At 26.6% G+C, this 21924-nt stretch overlaps 1 protein-coding gene across 2 annotated transcripts; it reads left to right on the top strand.

The window, feature by feature from the left end:
• The first annotated feature begins 5329 nt into the window (after positions 1 to 5329).
• Positions 5330 to 21882, top strand: LOC107174037 (beta-glucuronidase). Of its 2 annotated transcripts, none has more exons than XM_089222481.1 (13): positions 5330 to 5580; positions 8880 to 9097; positions 12125 to 12307; positions 13130 to 13296; positions 14039 to 14184; positions 15191 to 15408; positions 15693 to 15836; positions 15927 to 16099; positions 16618 to 16761; positions 19083 to 19167; positions 19297 to 19473; positions 19589 to 19727; positions 20216 to 21882. In XM_089222481.1, the coding sequence occupies exons 2-13, from the start codon at positions 8894 to 8896 to the stop codon at positions 20392 to 20394; spliced, it is 1959 nt and encodes a 652-aa protein (XP_089078607.1). In that variant the 5' UTR covers positions 5330 to 5580; positions 8880 to 8893; the 3' UTR covers positions 20395 to 21882. The 2 variants fall into 2 exon arrangements, with proteins under 2 accessions (XP_089078607.1, XP_089078606.1); XM_089222480.1 differs by lacking the exon at positions 19083 to 19167 and adding an exon at positions 17911 to 17995.
• Positions 21883 to 21924: the final 42 nt, after the last annotated feature.

Raw genomic sequence — 21924 nt, 5'->3', positions numbered from 1 at the left:
TATTTTTATAATATTTTGAAAATTTAACTAGGTATGGTAAAAACTGAAGTCTTACGAATATTGTTTTTTTTATTTACAACAAAGTAACTAAAATCTTTATGCTTCGTTTCAATATTTAATTTTGTAGACATTTGAGGTATGAATATAAAATTTGTGTATTTATTTTTGATAATTATAGGTTGTAAGAAAATTGTATAAGAAATTTGGTATTTATAACTTTAAACCTTAGTTTTAAAAATTTAAAAATTATTGAATATTTTAACAGAAAAACTGGTATAGAATTTAAATTTATGTTTATAAGTCAAATTTAAACCGATGGATATGCATTCATTTTTTATTTTTTAGATAAAAATTTTAAAGGTGATGGTATTTACATATAAAATATAGTCCGTGGAATCGATAATTGACAATAATTTTTAAAACTATGTACATTGTACAGCCAGATTAGTATTTATTAGTAATAACTAATAACTATACTATTAATATCTTTATATACATATAACATTATGTATAATATGTGAATATCAAACAACAAGATACCAAAGATCTGGATCATCGTAAACCTTTCGAGTTTCCGCAACAGGACGGTCGAACTGACTTCTTCAGATCCGGAAGATTCTAGCATTTTCATTGCGCACGTCCAGTTTCCGTACGTCTATAATAGGTACATTACGTAATACCGAATATATTATATACAAATTTTATATTACATACATATTATATTATAATATACATAATTATATCACACGACTACGGACTAGGTATGAATAGTATATCATTTAGATATATAAACATTTGAAATTTAAATATTTCATAGGACATTTTAATTGCATACAATATTTGATAATAAAAGTTAAAAATTAGTCGATTACTTAGAAAATAATTGAATCATGATACGTCATAATATACTCATATCTATACGGAGTATTCGATAAAATTAAATAATCCAACAGATTAAATTTCCGTTCGTGACTACAAAAAGCCAGACAAGATACACCGGAAATGTCCAATTTCAGTAAGCATATAGAATATATCATCATTCATCAGTAAAGTTCATTTTATATATACGTAAGGAAGTATGTCAATTATGCAACTAAATTTTAAATAATGTCTACCTAGATAGAAATACGTATGTCTAATTGAAAAACATAAATATTTTTTCTTCCAATATTTAGCTTGAGTAGTTGAGTACCTACATCAATATGAAATTTCACTCTCTTTTTACGCAGTGTGTCAGTATCTTTACTAATGTTATGGATGTAGATCGACTAAAGCCCTAAGGGGAGGAAGTTCACCGACGACTAGAAGTCTAATGATTTAAAATACCCGTCGGGTACCTTCTCGGATCTTCAAAGATTTCTTTAAACTGCTTGTAATTAATAATCAATACTCTCATGCTCGTAAAGCCGTTTCTAATAATTATTGTGCTCTATAATTATTTTCGAGTATGTTTTTTTTTAGTTGTTAGTTATTGAGTTAGTAATTTATAGCAAGCATATTTACTGTATTATATTTTTTATTGAGTGAATGATTTTCATTTAAATTTTCGATTATGAACTAAAAGCAAATGACCTATATTTAATTTGTGCTTTGACAACTATTTATAATAATTAGTAACACATTTATTCAAATAACACATCAATGGTAGGAAATTACATATTTTGAACATCACAAATTATCATTTGTATATAAATTTGTTATATTAGTTACAAATCGTAAAATGTTTCCTATTAAGACTGCTTTTGTATACTAATTAATAAAATAATACCTTTGATTTGAAAATATTCCTACTTATTTTTTAAAACTTTTGAAACTTTGAAAGTAGATTAATTTCGCATGAAATTTCGTTAACACTTAAAAGACATTATTAATATTTAGTTATTGTTTTAATAATTTATGTCAACATACCCAAAAGATACCAATTCAACCTGAAATACACGGTGATGTATCACAAAGTTTTGACATACATACCTGCATGTGGCCATATGCCTGAAGCCCTGAACTTCGTGATACATTCTATATACCTAATAGTCATCGAATTAAAGGTTCTAAGCGTTTTAACTTTTTATATTAATAAAAATTATTAGTATATATTCAATTAATGTACCTACGTTGAAAAATTAAGATTATTTGTATAAAAATTATACCATGTCATTATTTATAAAAACCACTTTATTTTTTAGTTATTTTATTTTAAATATCTATTATAAATGTAGACATTTAATAAAACAATAATAAATTGTCCAAAAAATATTTTTTTTATACATTGATTTTATTTTAAAATTTAAAAATTAATTTTATAAATTATTAAACTATTAAATGTCGAATGACCATATATAACTTATCCTCAACTTATTTAGCTGTAGGTAAACTAAATACTTCAGTGTATTTATATTTAGTGTATGCTTAAACAGTAAATGGAAATTTGATGATTAGCAGCACGTGTGTTATTAATATCTGGTGAAACCATGAATACTAAGTAGTTTTCATGACATTGTCATATATTATAATATAGTCGTTCAGAAACAAAAGAAAGTTTTATTATAATTTTATTACTTAAGAGTTCAGACTTCCCTCCATTAGACGTTTATTTTCCAAAAAATGCACATAATATACTAAAACAGACTACAAATAGTCCTGTTGGTCCTTTTAAGGACATCGATGTTTGAAGGATTCGACACAAAGGGGGAAAGTTTCTAGACTTGATATCATCACGGTACCATTACGTGGTGCATTGTTGTCACAACGGTTGTTTGTCACTAGACCTATATAATATATTTAATATATCCAACCATGGTTATTATAAGTACTGTACAGGAAAAAGTAGCAGAAAACATACTAATGTGACGAACTGACGACCAATTGACCTCTTTGGCTTTCTTGATGTGTATTTCTTAGTTTTTATGTTGAAATTAATATCATTCGGCTAACAAACTCAATATTTACGATATAGATAATTAAATTATTACTTAAACAATCAGACGTCTTACTTATATTTTGTACCTTAATCTACAAAATAACAATACATTTAATAAAAACAAAAGTTAAATGTTATTAATATAAACTATACTCCGATGGACAAAATATGATAAGGGTTGGTAAATATATTGCATTACAAGTACATATTACACTAACGGTTTATACGCACTATGTACATATTTCATGTTAAATCTATTTCAATGTAATATAAAATGAAGACATTTTTCATTGAATGAAACTTAACATTTTAAAATAAATTTAACATTATATACAATGTTGAACAAGACAGGTATAGATAAATAATTTATCATCATAGTGATATGATGGTTATATAGAGGTGGATTGTTTGTTTAATAGGTTCTATATGTATTTTTAAAATTTTATTTATCCACACGTAAAAAAATCGTGTATTATTTAAATATAAAATAAATATATTGGGTTTAATGGATATATCAACATTTTGTTTTAAATGTTTAAAATTAAATACAAGCTTTTTAAAATATGAACTTAGGAAAATTAGTAGAAATTAGTAAAAGCCCTCCATATACACCAAAACATACTCTACTCATAGATGTTAACTTAAAAATTATTCATGACCAAGCTAAATGTTTCTATAGAAAATTTCATAACTGTCTATATTAAGTATTAACTCATTCAAATCTACTCATTGAGTACTTATCATCCCTCGCATTCCCCCCCCCCCCCAAGGTAACTGAAACATAAATGTTTATTTATTACATTGAATTCCCCAAATTATGTAAATCATGTTTATCCTCTCTTAACGCACATATAGGTACCTATTATGTTTTGTAATATATAGATTGTATATTTTCTATTAAATTTAAAAAAAAAACTTTTCAAAATATCCATTATATTACTTTTTTTATAATTAACTTTTTATTATAAATCTAGCTCAACAATTACAATAAACATTATATTACTTATAAATTATAATATAAATATATAATAAACTAAATTATTTTAAAATCACATATATATTATATTATATTATTTAACATAATTATACGTCTATGTGGATTTACGTTTTGTATGTTTTGTATATATAATAATTATATAATACCAATACGTTTGTTGTTTGTATATTAATTAAAGTGTTTTAAATTTCATTCATGTAATTTACTTTAAATACCAATTCACTTTATACTTATATATGTAATTTGTTTTAAAAACGTAATAGATACTAAAACCAAATTCAGACAATCCAAGTGTTTAGTATCAGTTTCTATAGATGCATAACTAATTTTAATTATTAATTACCTATATTGAAATTGTCTATACCTATAGGCTATACTGCTGTAATATTATTTTGTTAATATACATTTAATTTAATTGTTCTAAATAAACATCATTCTTGTATAATGATGTACGTTTTTTAAAATTTTTTTTTTTTGTTAACAATATGCGTAGACGCATATGATACGCGATAGGTGAGTCAATTCCCGAGACCTATTTTATGTATTAGTTGATTCCCGGGTCATTAAGAGGTAGGTATGAGTTGATTCTCTATTGTTGTATAATCTCATTACCTGCAGATACCAATTTATAAAAACAACGTGATAGACATTTTTACCAAATTACTAATATTTTTTATATTTTTTTACTAAATTACTAAATTTTTTGTATTTTTTTTTATCTAATAGCTAAATGTTTTTAATAAATTATAAATATAATATAATATAATACAAAAAATAATAAAAATTGAATGATTTTCAAAATATGAAAAAACAACATTGTTGAGAAACTTGTCAGCCAACCTCCTCATTATGGTGTTTCTTGAGTTATGCTAATAGTCTAAATATTTCACTCAACATTGAAAAAAATATATAATGACCCGGTAATCAATTCGTACGCAGCCGTATGATAATACCCACCTAATTTTATAGTACTTTTACTTATCAGTTAAGAAGTTGAAATTTAAATTTAAAACATTAAAACTTAATGTTTATGTTTATAGTCCATGTGTTTTAATCTGTTTGTGTACCAATATTTATATTTTTTTACAAAAGGTAGACACTGAAATAATTGATTCATTCAATTAGGTGTATACCACGTGTGATACGCGTGTAGAGTAGTATTATACATATATTTTGTAATTCCGTTCAAAATATAGGTACTTAATCAATATTTTAAATATAATATGATTATATATATATATCAAGTTAAGCCTATGAATTATTAATACGATTTTGAAAACCGATACAATCGCGTTATATTAACAATAAAAGTCTGTTGGCGCGTGCGCACGTTGAACGTAGGTATATCTAATGCAACCCACTTTCATGATAAGTCCTACCGGCTAAAACCGACGGTATGTTAGTTACTACAGACAGTCGTGTGTTGGAGACATTCGTATTCTAAACACAATTCTTATTGAAGATTTAAATGATTCATAATTATATTATTTACTTTTGTTTCAAAACTAAATAGTGTTAACTATATATATAAGACTGGTTTTTCTTTTTTTCTTTTTACTTTATATATTTTATAATATAATTTATTAACTTGTTCCAAACATTTGTTTTTTAAATTATTTACGATGGAGTAAATGTTGTTGACAGATACCATACAATCATCTTAGAGGTAATAATAAAACTATTACAAGTATAATTATTAGTTATTGTTTATTTAATAAACTTTATTATGATGTATTTTTACTTTTTACGTTCAATATTGTCGTAGCCAAAAATAGGTAAACATCTATATTCTATACATTGTAATAGTTGATATATATATTATTTATAAAGTATAAGTTATAATCTATATTTTACTGAAAATTAAAAACAGTTTTTAAAAAAAACTGTTCAGCTGTGTGAAATATATATGGAGGTACTACTTAACAAAAAAATATTATACATTTTTAATCAATATTGGAATATTATTTAGATACATAACAATATTTCATATTAAAATCTATTTTGTGTTATGTAGTTTATGCAGTGGTTATTATTTTTTGAATAGTTAATTTACCATAATATAACAGTGTTTATATAAAAATAAAATATTTACATTTTTGATAATGGTATAGATACAGTTATAGTGCTACATAAAAAATACGATCACTTATTTAGTTTACAATTTACAGATGCTTTTGAGACGAGAATAAGATACAATTTTTTTATTAATGAAAATAAAAAATTTAAATTTAATAAAATTCAAAATATATCCAATTTGTAAATATTATATTCAGAAAAATGATAATGATAAAAACTTTAATTCAAGTTTAGTTATTTATTTTTGGAAATTTTTTAAAACATCAAAATTTTTTTGGAATAAATTTATTCCAAACACTAAATTCTTTCAATATATTATTTTTGGGACAAATGCAAATATTAAATAATGTATTTTCCAAATAATTTCTATAATTTTTTCTAATATTCTATAATCTATTATTTATTCTTTATTTGTTAGGCCATTCCAATACACCCTGTATAGTTCATAACCATATTATATAAATTAAATACATACCTACTTTAGAACAATTATCCGCTATAAAGGATTTAAATTCATAAAATTGTTCCTACATTATAAGATACAACTGAAGAAAAATGAAATAGTACGTATATGCAATATAAAATAGGTACATACATTATTTACGTTATTAAAATATTCTTTTCGATTAAAAAAGTAATATTTAGTTTGTAAATTATACTTTTATTGTAGACTATAGTATATATTATGATAAGTTAGAAGAAAAATATAACTTTCTATGTAAAATATAATATAATTTTATTTACGTTTAGGCAACGAAGCAGTCGACGATTTACTGAAAAAGAGAGTTATGTTCTGTTTAGTTTTTTTAAAATAATATGACATAAATAAACACGACTGTTAAATTATTTATTTAAAGTGTTATTCAATGACACAACAACCTACATTTATTTTAATAAAAGATTGTTAAAAAAGACATATCGTTGAGCTTTTAGAATTAAATACTTCCGAAGTAATACTGATAAGCTTATATATTTACATTCAAACGCATGGATATTAATATACAAGAAATTTATCATAGTAATCCGCTCTGTAGGTCATATATTAAATATATCAAATTGTTATTGTATAATAGTGTTACTAGATGCTTAACCCATTCATTTTTACGCATGGCTATATTATTATGGCGTTGTTTACTGTTTTATACAAATATGATACAAAAACGATTTAATAATGTTATTACAATGATAAAAGTAGTATATTTATAATCTACCTATTTATTCGTAGAACATTGAACCAAATTAAATTACTTTATTGTTACTAATCACTAATCACGAATAAAAACGTGAGAATTTAAAAAAAAATTAAATATGTGTTACATTTTCAGTAAATGTCATAGAAATATAGAATAGCCGCTTATTAATTAAATCACCTATAGCTAATTGGTATTCTGGTTCTGTAAAATCACATAACTTGTATCTATATCTGCAATTATCCAATTATAACCATTGGTAGTGTATACATATAGTAGATACTTACTAGGTATATAATAAACTCATCCAATATTATATAGTATATACCCGTGTTTTATCATACGAATTGCATAGGTAATAGGGATATAAAAGACAATTATATTAATGACGCTGATATTGATAAGTAGGTACCATTTACACAATTATTCTTCTCAGTTTAATCTGCTTAATTCATTATTTCAAGAATATTCCATTATAATGATTGATAAACACTATGCAGTATACAACCTATTATATACAATAATATTAATATAATATAGTCAATGATTTTACAATGGTATACCTAAGTGAAAGTGGAATATAATTGGATTAAGTATATACGATGTGTATAAGGTACCTATAATATATGATTAAATTAAATTATATACTTATTAAATGTTCAAATGATTGGTATTTTATTATCAATTTATTTTACATCTCACATTTGCAGGGTAAACCTACTATAGCAATTACTTTTGTTTTGCTCTTATTCGTCCCATTTAAACAAAAGGAGAGTGCCTATGTATTGTAATATTATATTATATAGTTTAATATTTCGATAACTGCAATATTTCACTGAAGTCTTGAATAGGTATTCCACACACTTTATAAGACAAATCCTAGTTGTTTAATACTGCTTAATATGTTTTTCTTTGACATAGATTAAATATGCCACGAATTCAGTGGAAAACGTAGACTTCAGTGTTCAGGACATATAAGACAATTTTAAATGAAAATTAGAAAATTATAAACAGAAAAATTGACTATTGTGTATAGTTTTAGAAAGTTTACGCTGCGGCGATAATCATGTGAAATTCATAGAGGACAAACAATATTTATCATAAACCACATATAGGTACAAAGCATAGGACACTGGATTTCTTTGTAAGTCAGCCGACATCAGATCGAATTCTCTTAGTAGATGGCTGACGTTGACGGGAAGGGGAAAATCATATTAGGTATGACATGAGCATATATCGACATAATTTTTTAATTGTTCCACAATACGTTTTGTTACTATATTATGGTCGTGTTTCCCGTATGCATTTCCTCCGAGAAGACGTAACTTTTTTCATTTCTTTTTCCGGTTAGTACATATAGTACCTACATACATATTATATATAATTTATAAACAGACATATATATATTTGTTACACTCTTTAAACCAGTTTCGATATGATATAAATTACGGCAGGATGATGATTATTATAAAAACGCAAAAGAACTATTTGATATTAACGAAAACCAGTTTGTCAATTTTGGTCATAATTTTATTTGTATAATATATAGGCATATACATTTTCTTCATTGTATTAATATCATAAAGAGGTAAAGTCATATTTTTTTTTGAAAAAAAAATCTACAGGGACGATTAGACCTCTAATCACATATTTTTTTCTTTCACCCAATTATAATAATGGTATTATTTTATTCATATAGAACCACACTGTAGTATGTCAGCCATTATGCGTAGTGCTAGTCTAGTGGTTTGCATTTCAACTTTGGTGACATGTGTCAGCACCGCAGGTATTTTGTATCCACGAGAGTCCGAATCTCGGGAAGTCAAATCACTGGATGGCATGTGGAATTTCAGGCTATCTCTTCCCGACCCCCTCGTCGGTTTTAAGGAACGCTGGTACATGAAAGACTTAAGCAAGGTACGTTTTTAGTTTTAGCTTAATATTTATAAGTATCAAGTTTTACACATTTAAGTTGCTATAATTGTGATACTATTTTATAATTTAATTTTCATAAATTATGATAAAAAATGAGATATCAATAATTTCGTGTAGTAGTATAATATGATATAACACTAGGTAAGAAGTACCTATATAAATTTATTTATGTACTTTATAACTTCGTTATGTTTGCTGTTAAAAATAAATCTAATAAGTCAAATCATTTTTGTAGTTATGAGATTTATAAAATAAACTCAAGAAAACGTGATTTTTCTAAGAAACATTATTAATTAAAGACTAGATATTATTATGTTATATATTTATAAGTTGGGTATAAAAATAAATTAAAACCGTAACTACAGTAAAGTTGCTGCAAGACTAAACTTCATAAATCATAATATAAGAAGTTATAGCTTATAGACTATATAGTATGATATTATTTATGTCTGCCTTCTGAACATGCTATTTAAAAAATCATACATGTTTCTTTATTTGTTCAAATTATTTAGTTAATTTCTGCGTAATATTTTAATATTCTGCCAAAACAATACGCAGTTTTTTGGTGTTTTATTTAAATAATTTTTTAAGTATACCTAATGTATATATTATTTAGTACACAATATTTAAACATATAGGGTATAAGAAAGTACAATGAAAGATATTTTTTCTGATTTAGTGACAATTATCTATATTGACACTATACAGTATACACAATACATTGTATTATGTATATTCATCGCATGATTCACGAATACTCCAAGTTTCGTGTCTAGATAATTTTCCTATATATATTTACATTGGTTAAATTAATCATTAATTATTATATTATTTGCAGCTCACTAGCTACCATAAAATACCTAATTTTAATTTTTTTTTCTGATTTATTGAAAGGGGGTTCTAAAAGAATTGAAATTTAAAATTACCCACTTATTCAATAAACATATCTTTGGCCATAAATGTTCTTAATAGTGTCTAATTAGTATTAAAACAATAAATTTTTTGATTAATATCCGCTTAATGCGTAAAATCATTATAAGCTATAATAGTACTTATAAGTTATATGGTTATGTGATTACTCGAAAAAAAAATCCAATGCCATATAATGGAATTAGTAAATTACATTATTGTTTGGGCATTCAACACTATACATATTACATACATAGCACTGTGTAATATATTATGCTATATGCCTACTTAATTGCCATAAAACGCTGCACCTTATTTTTACCTGTCGCGGTCGCGCGGAATAACGTTAAAAATATAAGTTTTTATACATAATATTATACAGCGTACTATATATAACGTGTACAAGACCATGTGCATTTTAGACATCACATATATAGTATACCTAGTCAAACCAACCCAAGTGGCATACTCGCCAGTCGTTACCGTTTTCTGTAGGTAAATCGTATAGTGTATAGTATACACTGTATACAGTATAATAGTACGAAAACGCTGCACAAGTCAAATTTTAAAACTGGAAACCTAATTTGAATCATTAAAACAATGTTGGTATTTACCTATATTATATTTTATTATTTATTAAACAAACAGGATTCAGATGTTTTAGTACACCTATTATTTATTAGTAATTACTTATTACCTACTATAAAATAGTAATAATAAATATGTTTATATTAAATAATAATTATATGCAATATGAACATCCATATTACATATTATCATAAAAAATAAACCCATTGCGCGAAAAGTAGTTATTCACATTGTGTAACAAAATTTTTATTTGCGATATATCTAGATATCACATGGATTTCACTAAATAGATGCGATATTGTGACATAAATACAAAATATATATGTCATACAGATGGAGGTACATTTTATAGTTTGAAGCAGTGCCGTAACTAGAGGAGCGGCTTAAGCCTCCCTTCCCAAATAAAATCCTGACTACGGCTCTGGTTTGAAGTGTTGTTTATTATTTATAAATTATATTAGTAAATTGATATGCAATTTATTAATCAAGTAATTACAAGACGGATATAAGTGTATAAAAATCAACATAAATGTATTACAAATTATGCGTACAAATGCCAATATATAGGAACTTATGACTTATCTCCATCGTTAAATAAACACGAATTAAAGTTTTATAACTAATTCTTAATTTTTAAACCTAAATTATAGCAGTAGGTACAGTGTAGATATTAGTACATCATACATGTGCTATATAATGCTTTTTTATTACTATTTTATTATGTGATTAAACAAATATGTGTTAAAAACATTAATGTACATCATTTATTTGTAAGAATTATAACGATTTTGATACGTATTTATAGTGATAGTGTATATCTATTGGCTATTTGATAGTTGATACCTGGGTATTACTGTTCTATGGTATTATAGCATCATGCCTACATCCTACAATCTACTTCCATTATTTTGTTGAAATGTTTAAACACTATTATAAACACGCGTAATATGTTTTCATAATAATTCTTAATTCCTTAGCTTTATACAGTTGTATTATTGGTTAACGATTTAAAGATTTAAATGCCATTAAATGATAAAAGAAATAAACCCGTTTAAACAATGTCTGTACACAGTTCTGAGCTCTTAATAATATACGGTTTAACAAACCGTGTGACGAAATAATGAGAATAGCGATAATATTAAATTTCTACCGTGGAAATAATATTGTATTTCGCCACATACTTACAAGTAGCATAATTGCATATACATAACGCCTTATAGCGTAATTTGAATTTTGTGATTATATTACTCAGCTATTACGCCACTGCTTGCTATTCCAGATGATCTAGGCATGAGCCAATCGTTATAAAATGTTAAACAGGTGCGGTTAATATTTGTATAATATTATTACTACACATATATGTATTATTTGTGTAATAAATTTTATTTAAAATGTCTTAGTGGATATTTTGTGTAATATAACATATGCATTTTTAGTATTTTATAACACTGCGATACCTAAATAATAATTTAGAAGTTATATATTATGTTTCATAATAGTATTTTAATTTAGACCGGTCCAGTGATGCAAATGCCAGTGCCCAGTAGTTACAACGACGTGATGGTGGACAAAAAAATCAGAGATCATGTCGGTTTAGTTTGGTACGATAGATCGTTTTTTGCGCCTGAGTCGTGGAGGCAGCAGGGTTATAGAGTTTTCTTAAGATTTGGCAGTGTTAATTATGCGGCTCAAGTTGTAAGTGAAATATTACTTAATGTATAACATAACTTAACGAATAATGCAATTAAGTATTCCACTACAACAGACTTCGCTTAATGTGGGTACGTTGGGACCAGCCCTGTTTGCCCACATTAATGGCGGTTGTTTCCTATACATTTAGTAAACAAAATCCAATTAAGGTTTAAATGATAACGCTTTTTTGCTATTTTTGATTAACACAATCTCATAGATACGATGAAACCAGATTATAAAAATCATTTTTAAACACTTATGAGTATAACACTATGATACAATAAAAATTGTACACATAAACCCATTCGAGTGCCTACACCATGTGGTTTTTTTTAACCTTGTTAATATACATTTTTGTTTTGGGATCATTTTTCCATATTACGTGGCTACCCATGTGCCTAAATTAGGTAGAATCTACTGTACCTTTATATAATATTATTCTCAGATTCATTCCTTATATTAAAGTTTTTATTTTACATTTAATAAGTTTGTTTTTTAAATCTATGTATTCTTAATATTTTTAACTTTAAATTTTTTATTTGGGACTCAGTGGTCAGTACTAACATATAATAATATTAATTTTATATTTTATTAATATAGGTACGCTTAAATCATCTATAGTATAAAATAAATTATAAATACTATTATTATTAACTGTCGCAATGCACAAATATTATTGTATTATTTATTAATAATAACAGAGTTGTATCCAACTGTTATAATATTTTAGTTATATAATTTGGATATGTAAATGTTCATATAATACTTATGTACCTATATTATATAATTACTTTTGCTCATTGACTGAAGCATTATAATTTTTAGTGGGTGAATACACATTTAGTACTCAATCACGAAATAGGACACTTGCCTTTTCAAAGAGACATAACAGCCAATCTTAAGTTTGGACGTCTGAATAGAATAACCGTAGCCGTGGATAACGTTTTATTAGAAACGACTGTACCACAAGGATCTTTACAAAACATTAGCACGTGAGTATACGGTTTTTGCAAAATATCGTGAATATGAATTATTACGTAATACTTAATGTTGCTTATAAACATGTTTTACACCATAGCTGAAAAACATGATATTTCAACAATAAATGCATACAATCATTATAATACTGTTTAAGTATACCTATAACAATATTGTGTTTCAAAACATTACTTCATTCCACAATCTACGTGCTTTGGACCTCGTTCTAATTCCCGAAAAGTTGTGATTCGAACATCATATTTTGATACGAGAATATCTAGGTATTTTATATACCTGTCGCACATAACAATAACATACATGATATTCATTCTATATCTCTCCAAGTCTTGACGTATCATAATATTTAAGTAGTCTTTTTATTATTATTTGTGAATCGTTAGACTTCCATGTTATCTATATAATATGCAAACATGCGATTTAATTTCATCAATATCATCCAATGGCCACGACTGTCGCCATGGGCTTATTTAAAAAATAAAATAATGCAATGACAAAAAAAACTTGTTTTGTTATTGTAATTTTTCCCTGTGCTTAAGTATAGCTATGCATTTTAGAAAACAAACAAGAATTTTATATTATATAATATTACGATGTTGTGTACACCCGGTACACGACGACTGCAAGTCGTGCTCATTGCAAAATATAAACTCAGTCACATAATATAATCTTACAACCTATTATAATATTTTGAAACGCATATCACAACAATAATAATCGTGACTTTATATTATACAGAAATGATGGACCTAAGACGATACAAACGTATACGTTTGACTTCTTCAACTATGCTGGTATACATAGGTCCGTGTTCTTGTACACAACGCCTATTTTGTACATCGACGATGTCGACGTGACGACCAATTTCACTGAGGATGGCGTTGGTAAAGGCTTTTGTATTAATAAAATATATGACATGTACATATATATATAAAGTTATAATAAGATATAATAAACTATTATTCTATACGTAAACTATCGCATATCTAAATATCGTACCAAAGTTAGATCGGCTGCGTACGAGTTGATTCCTGGGTACCTGTTTACCTGCACCAGTATCGTTGAGTTGATTCTCGGGTCATTTAATATTTTTTTCAATATTTAGTCAAATATTCAGCCTATTAGCGTAAACCAATAAACATCACGAGGAGGTTGGATGACAAGTTTCTCAAAATTTTTGTTCTTTTTAGTATTTTAATAAAAAATTATTAATAAAAAAATGCAGTAATTTAGTAAAAATGTATAACACATTGTTTTTAAAAATTGGTATCTGGTAATGAGATTATCAGTATATCACGACAACACTTCTCTCAAAAAAGTGCCTTTCGAACTCATTACTGTCGTGCAGTCTATTGATATACAATAGTCAATAATAGAGAATCAACAGGTACATACCTCTTAGTGACCAGCGGTAATCAACTTATATATACTTAATAATGACCAGGGAATCGACTCACTTACATGCAGTGGTTAGATCAACATGACGAAGAATAACAACAATGACTATTAAAAATTACGTGAGGGCAATGATGGTCTGGTGGTATATTTAGGTGATGAGATTAAATTATAAGCTGTACATTGTAATAAATAATAATAATAACAAATATAAAAACATTCGACAGATAAATCGGTTATTACGAAATTCAATGTCCTATGGTTAATAAAGGTTCGTGTATACAATTTTTATAATTTCATTACTTTAGGTTGATAATATAAATGTAACAAAAAATGTGTGCAGTGTTTACGTTGAAATATAATTTAATAATAATAATATGGGCTATAATATTATATATACTTACGAATATGTTTTATTGAAAAAAGATCTTAGAAATTGTGGAATGATGATAAACATTGATGATGACTATTATTATACCTTCATTATATTTTTAGGCATTATTAACTACAGTGTAAAATATGGAGGATCTCTGAACAGTGGTGAAAATTTAAGTTGTTCAATAACAGTGTTGAACAACGAAAACGTGCGAGAAAAAATCACCGTGATCACTAACGATGAAGAAGGTCTGTCGGGTATTATAAAAATCGAAAACGCGAAACTGTGGTGGCCATATTTGATGCACGAAGAACCGGGATACTTGTACACGTTGGAGGTATTTACAGTATAATCAGCCTATAATATCGTATATTATCATATACATTCGTGAAAACGAGCAATAATAGTATTCATAATATTACTCATGTGTGACTATAATACAATTTTGAATTTTCCACGAAAATCGATAATAAATCGTTATATTTGATCCGATCGGATGTATTGTATTATACCTTTTAAGCTATTCGTAAACACGCCGTGGCGGATGTATAACCGTGTAGTTACGGTTGCGAACTCTCGACACAGACGCATGACATATTTTGTTTGAACCGAATATTATAGATCCGGCTTTCGACCACTTGGAATGTGGACGACGTATACCGATTACCGGTCGGGATCAGAACGATCAAGTGGACGAATACGGAGTTCCTCATCAACAACAAACCTGCGTACTTGAGAGGGTTTGGACGACACGAAGATTCAGATGTAATATTATATTCCAGTTGTCATTTGTCACGTTTTCGTGTAGCCACAGGCTGGTGAAACTAAATCGGACGGTCGTGTTGAATTTTATAGATACGAGGTAAAGGAATGGACTACGCGCTGGTGACCAGGGACTACGACCTCATCAAATGGGTAGGAGCGAATTCTTATCGGACATCTCACTACCCGTACGCCGAAGAAATCATGGATTTTGCCGACAGACACGGCATAATGATCGTAGACGAATGTCCCAGTGTTGATACCGAGTGAGGAAATTAATTATTATTACAGGCTATTGCTTTGAAAAATCTGGTATCGATCGTCTACAAAGTAAAAACACTATAATATTAATATGTGGCCCAAAATGAGATATTTTTTTATGAGAAATGGATACAAAGGTATAAACCAGTTGTTTAATAAAATTTACAGCAAAGGTTTGAAGAGCCAAATAATTGTAATTAAAAAAAAAAGATTTGGTTATTTTAATGTATTTAACGAGATAATATAGCATGATATACTCCTGTCCCGCGTGTACAGTTCTTTAGTTTTTAATTTTTATTCGCATAATACAATACTAAATAATAACTATTATTAAGTTTGCTAATTAGCTGCTATTATCATTATTGTAGTATTTGAAATACTAATTGATCATATTATTCCACTTTTTCGAATTTGAATAAAAAAAACATATATTGTGTCTTGTACTTTCATTAAATGTTCAATAACAACTGTCTCCTAAATTAAATATACCAATTATGTATGACATAATTTAACACATTTTCAGTCATTTTTCGGATAAACTACTGAAGAAGCATATTACGAGCTTAGCGGAACTCATCAAGAGGGACAAAAATAGACCTAGTGTGATTATGTGGTCCATTGCAAACGAGCCACGATCGGATCACAAAGACGCCGATTCGTATTTTAAGTGAGCGCTGTTTTAACTATTTTTTAGACGAATAGACAACACACTTTACACGAATGACACAGTGATGGTGTATTCTGTTCACCTTAAACTTTTCGCAATATTGGATTGCATTGATATAAATCTGTAAAATATAAGTCTTACCATACTATATAAGGAATAAGTAATAATTATTCTTTATACTATGACTCTGACCACGTTTAAAACACACGCACACAACCACACGTTATTAATTTATCGATATAAACCAAATTACAATATTTCACTTAAAATTAATGATAACAAAATAACAATAAAATAATGTTGTGCCGTTGCACAACCAGTTTTCTATTTAAATAATCTATGATATTGAGCATATATTATAAGATACAAACTTTTAAAAGTAACACAAATTATCTTTAAAAAAATTAATGTTTTTAATAATATTCTAACACAAATTAAGTCATTATAAAAAACATAATATTTTATCGTTCGAATTTTAGCCAGCCTTTTAATTTTTGAATGATGACATGTATTATCAAGTTGATTATCTAATGCAGAATATCTTGATGGATACAAATCAGATATCAATTGAACAGTTGATTAGTTGTAAATTATTTTTTAGTATAAATGAAAGGACGTGTTGGTCTTATATCTCGCACATTGAAAATTCAAATATTTATATGAGTTAAAAGTAAAATTTTATTAACTTTTGGTTTGAAATTTGATTTTGATGTAACAAAATTTTCAGGAATGTATTTTTGTTTTGATAAATAAAGTTGAAAATGAATTCTATCATTCAAAAAAGTGAGAAAAAAATTATAACGAAAATACATTTTGTTTTGTATATTGACTTAAGATTATGTTCCAACAAGTTAATACTTTCGATAAATATAAGTGTTGACCTGTTAAAATAATGACACCGTGTAGGTACTCGTATATTCGTATAATCATATTATATATTACACACTGAAGATATTTTAATATTATATTTTGTAGTTTATTTTTATTGAATCAAATTTAAAATGCATTTCCATTAGGTATTCAAATAATTAGGTTTTCGAATAATCTACAATTGTTCTACGATTATTGGATGAAAGACATTTTTAATCGAAAATTACTTATTTACTTTCCAAGGAAAATGTTTTTATTTTTATTTTGTTATGTATATAGGTACGTTGTGGAATTTGTCAAATCTAAGGATAAAACACGCCCAGTTACTGCCGCTCTGAATAAATGGTACAGCATTGACAGGGCGGTAAGTAATTATAATTATTAATTATCAATTTCTATCATTATTCTATTTACAATGTACATGTCTGTTGTAGTGTTGTATTGTGTTCAATGTTATTGCAAAGAGCATTACTTTGCACTGGTGCTTTAATTTCGTCTTAGCTTATGTTTAATTTTTTTTATTATAATATGTTCAGGATAACACAATATCTTAACGTTGCTATAGCTTTTAAAATAGGTACCTTCTAAAAATACACTTCACCTATATAAGTAATTGAAGTTTCACAACACATTACACACAACACATTTTTAACACTGCACACAATACCTATACCTTAAAGGAGTGGTGTTTTTGTAGGTATACATCGTATACTTGGTGAATTAGCGTAGCTATACCTTTAGAAAAATAATTTGAATTAGCACGCCATATATGCTCATGCACATTTTTAAAAATCTAGCAATTTTTATTCATTTAAAATTTTTTATTGCCATATAACATTTATGCATCATCTATAATTATTTATAATTAGAAACATGTAACAAATAATTCAGATTAGTTATTATCAAGCGTAAACAAGAATAGAATATACGATGGTACATTCAGTTCATGAACACGATTATTACAGTTTTTTGTTTTTTACTAATATTTGAGTTTCCACCATCACAGAGCAATAAGAATCACCAAAACAATAAACTATTAAGTTAAATTGTTATAAGAATATAAAATGCTATGAATCTAGCTCATAAAATAGTAATATATAAAACGTACAAAATTGAATTATAATAAATGCATTTTTGTAAATTTAATTGACGTGGGTATCGTATATGCAGTAAGAACTACACTAAATATTTGTTCAGGTGCGATACGAGTTGCTTTTTGATAACTTGGATTTAATTAGTTTTCTTCTTAAAAAATCAGAATGTTTTGTATTTGCAAAATGATAAATTCATAAATGAGCGTATATATTCGTACATTATAGTCTTTAGTTTCATTTTTTTTTTTACAAAAACACCACTGTGGCTTTTAGGTATATCAGTTATTATGGCTGTAAACCTATTTCTTGTCAACTGTTTTTATGTAAGTTCTTGAGTATATGTGCTTTTGTTTATAGATCTATAGCTATTTTTGTCAAAACCTTAGACGGTTTGCGGCCCATAACAGCAGCTATTGCGACACAATTTGATACTGACCAACTGGTGAGTGGAAACACTATGGTCGAAATTCTTCGTGCTATCTTTTCTTTTACGCTTAAAAAATAGAACACTTTTATTTCTATATGCTTCTTTTCGTTATGATTTCTAGTATCTAACAGCAGTTATTTATAGGGGCAACACTTAGACATCATCGGCTTCAATAGGTACTATGGCTGGTACACATTACCTGGTCATACAGAGATCATCAAGAGCCGGCTAGAAGATGAAGCCACCAAATGGCACACCAAACACAACAAGCCGGTTTTCATGACGGAATACGGTGCTGACACGTATGCCGGTTTACATATGGTAGGTCGAAAGTCGTAACTCATGAGTAACCTAATATTATTCAATGATATTCATCTGTAGTAAAATAACTTTTTTACGATATTATAAATGTTGCTGTTTTTATTTGTTTTAATAGAATCCTTCGTTTGTTTGGTCTGAAGAATATCAAGTAGAACTGTTGTCCGAACATTTCAAAGCATTCGACGTACTCCGAAGTAAAAACTTCTTCATCGGTGAAATGATATGGAATTTTGCGGACTTCAAAACCGGTCAATGTAAGTTGATTAATACTTTTATGTTAACCCTTGGCAACATGTAAAATATTGCGAAACATTCTTGATTTATTATCTGTTTGCTTTTTTTTATCAATCACTTGGAGTTCACAGTTGATATAGGTACCTAGTGTTCTGTTTTTTTTTTAAATTTTTTTACTGATCAAAAATTTAAGCATAATAATAATAATGAGATTGTAACCATATCCGTAATAGTCCAAGTATATACATTTTGATATTTGAATCTAAAAACAATAAGTAATTATATAAATACAGTGTGTACATTTATTTTAATATATTTTGTATTTTTAATCGTTGTTCAATTTAAATTTAATCTATCTAAATACTGAATAGTTAATTTTATTTTCTCAATATTGATATTGAATGCCAAGTTATAACTATATTTGTTTCGTAGATATCAAAATAATATAACGATGCATAATTCATAAAATACTTAAACCAGTATTAATAATTTACAATATTTTTTGCAGCTTACACAAGGGTAGGAGGGAACAAGAAAGGGATTTTTACACGACAGCGAGACCCTAAATCATCAGCACATCATCTGAGAAGAAGATACTGGGCATTAGCCAACCATTTGGACGGTGCACAATTACCTTGCGACATTCAATCTTATGTGATAGATAGCGATGATCAAAATAATGTTTAACTTTAACTATGTTTTTGAGTAGTTGTAATAGTTATTGTCGACTGTGATTTCAATAGTCTTCCTAAAAATATGAAAAATACAACGATATATAAGTATACATTAGATATATACTATAATATTTCTGTTTGCCCATTTAATATTTATTAATAATATTATAATTTATAGTAATATATTATTAATAAGAATATTTGTTCGTATCGGATATACCAAGAATATTATGCTTAAAAATGTGCAGAGCTGATTTTTTTTTTTAATAAGACAAGTTGGGTTTGCATTTTAACAGCTTTCGGCGAGTTACTATTATTTAAAATGTAAGACTATACTCAGTCAATTACCTGATACCAATATATATATATATATATATACAGGGTGATTTTTTTATCATGAACCACTCATTATTTCAAAAAGTATCAATGTTTTTTAAAATATTTTTTTACAAAGTTTCATATTGTTAAAAAACAACGTTTTTATGAAAAAATTATATTTTTTAATATTTTTTATCCTTATAATTTTTTAAGTTTTTTACTTTTTTGAATGGCAACCTACAGTTTTAATTTCATATTCCAAAGCAGAATATTTTTCTAAGTATTTTGATACGTAAAAATCGAATTTTGGACGAGTAGTTCATGAGTTATAAGTATTTAAAGTTTTGACAAGCGGAGTAGTGGACAAACATTTTGCGGGGTAACCCCGTACCACTCCACTCCGCTTGTCTAAACTTTAAATACTTATAACTCATGAACTACTCGTCCAAAATTCGATTTTTACGTATCAAAATACTTAGAAAAATATTCTGCTTTGGAATATGAAATTAAAACTGTAGGTTGCCATTCAAAAAAGTAAAAAACTTAAAAAATTATAAGGATAAGAAATATTAAAAAATATAATTTTTTTATAAAAACGTTGTTTTTTTAACAACATGAAACTTTGTAAAAAAATATTTTCAAAAACATTGATACTTTTTGAAATAATGAGTGGTTCATGATAAAAAAATCGCCCTGTATAGATAATTTACATGTTAGAATTATTAATTACATATAACTTACAGTCTGAGGTACCTTATGAAATTATTTATTTTTAAATGATTTTTTGATTATATAGTAGTATCATAATATATGATTTTAAATATTCAAAAATAAATTGTATTTAATATAAACTAAGTATCTATTTACATTATTGTACCTTTATCATGTTTTGTGCAGGTACCTGTCAAAAAAAAAAACAATTACTAATTTTTTGGTTAATATTTCAATTTCAAAATAGTTAAGCATATTATTGATTTATACTCATATTTTTGTTTTATTCATTAACATGCTTTTTATTATGTGCCAAGGTTTAAGATATTTTGCTTACAAAATTAACTATTAATTGCATACTCATAAATGTATATTTGTTAAGTTTTAATTATGTTAAAAACGAACTTCTCTTGCTATCGTTATTCGTTTATGCAAATTGTAAAATAAATACGCTAATAAACATGTGAAAAAATTTCTTTTTTTATAAACTTTGATAATTTCTTTGATTTAAAAA

The sequence above is a fragment of the Diuraphis noxia genome, unplaced genomic scaffold, assembly GCF_037042655.1.
Source record: "Diuraphis noxia isolate RWA-SAM2 unplaced genomic scaffold, SU_Dnox_SAM2 contig0003, whole genome shotgun sequence".
NCBI classification, from domain to species: Eukaryota; Metazoa; Arthropoda; class Insecta; order Hemiptera; family Aphididae; genus Diuraphis; species Diuraphis noxia.
Note: the sequence above shows the minus strand (reverse complement) of the source record. Positions and strands in the feature narration are given on the sequence as shown.

Excerpts from the sequence above, each read along its gene's own strand:
- LOC107174037 (XM_089222481.1), top strand. The coding sequence starts at position 8,894 with ATGTCAGCCATTATGCGTAGTGCTAGTCTAGTGGTTTGCATTTCAACT. Across the intron at positions 15,409-15,692 it reads GATACTTGTACACGTTGGAG|ATCCGGCTTTCGACCACTTG; the intron begins GTATTTACAGTA and ends CGAATATTATAG. Across the intron at positions 16,762-19,082 it reads GACGCCGATTCGTATTTTAA|ATCTATAGCTATTTTTGTCA; the intron begins GTGAGCGCTGTT and ends TTTTGTTTATAG.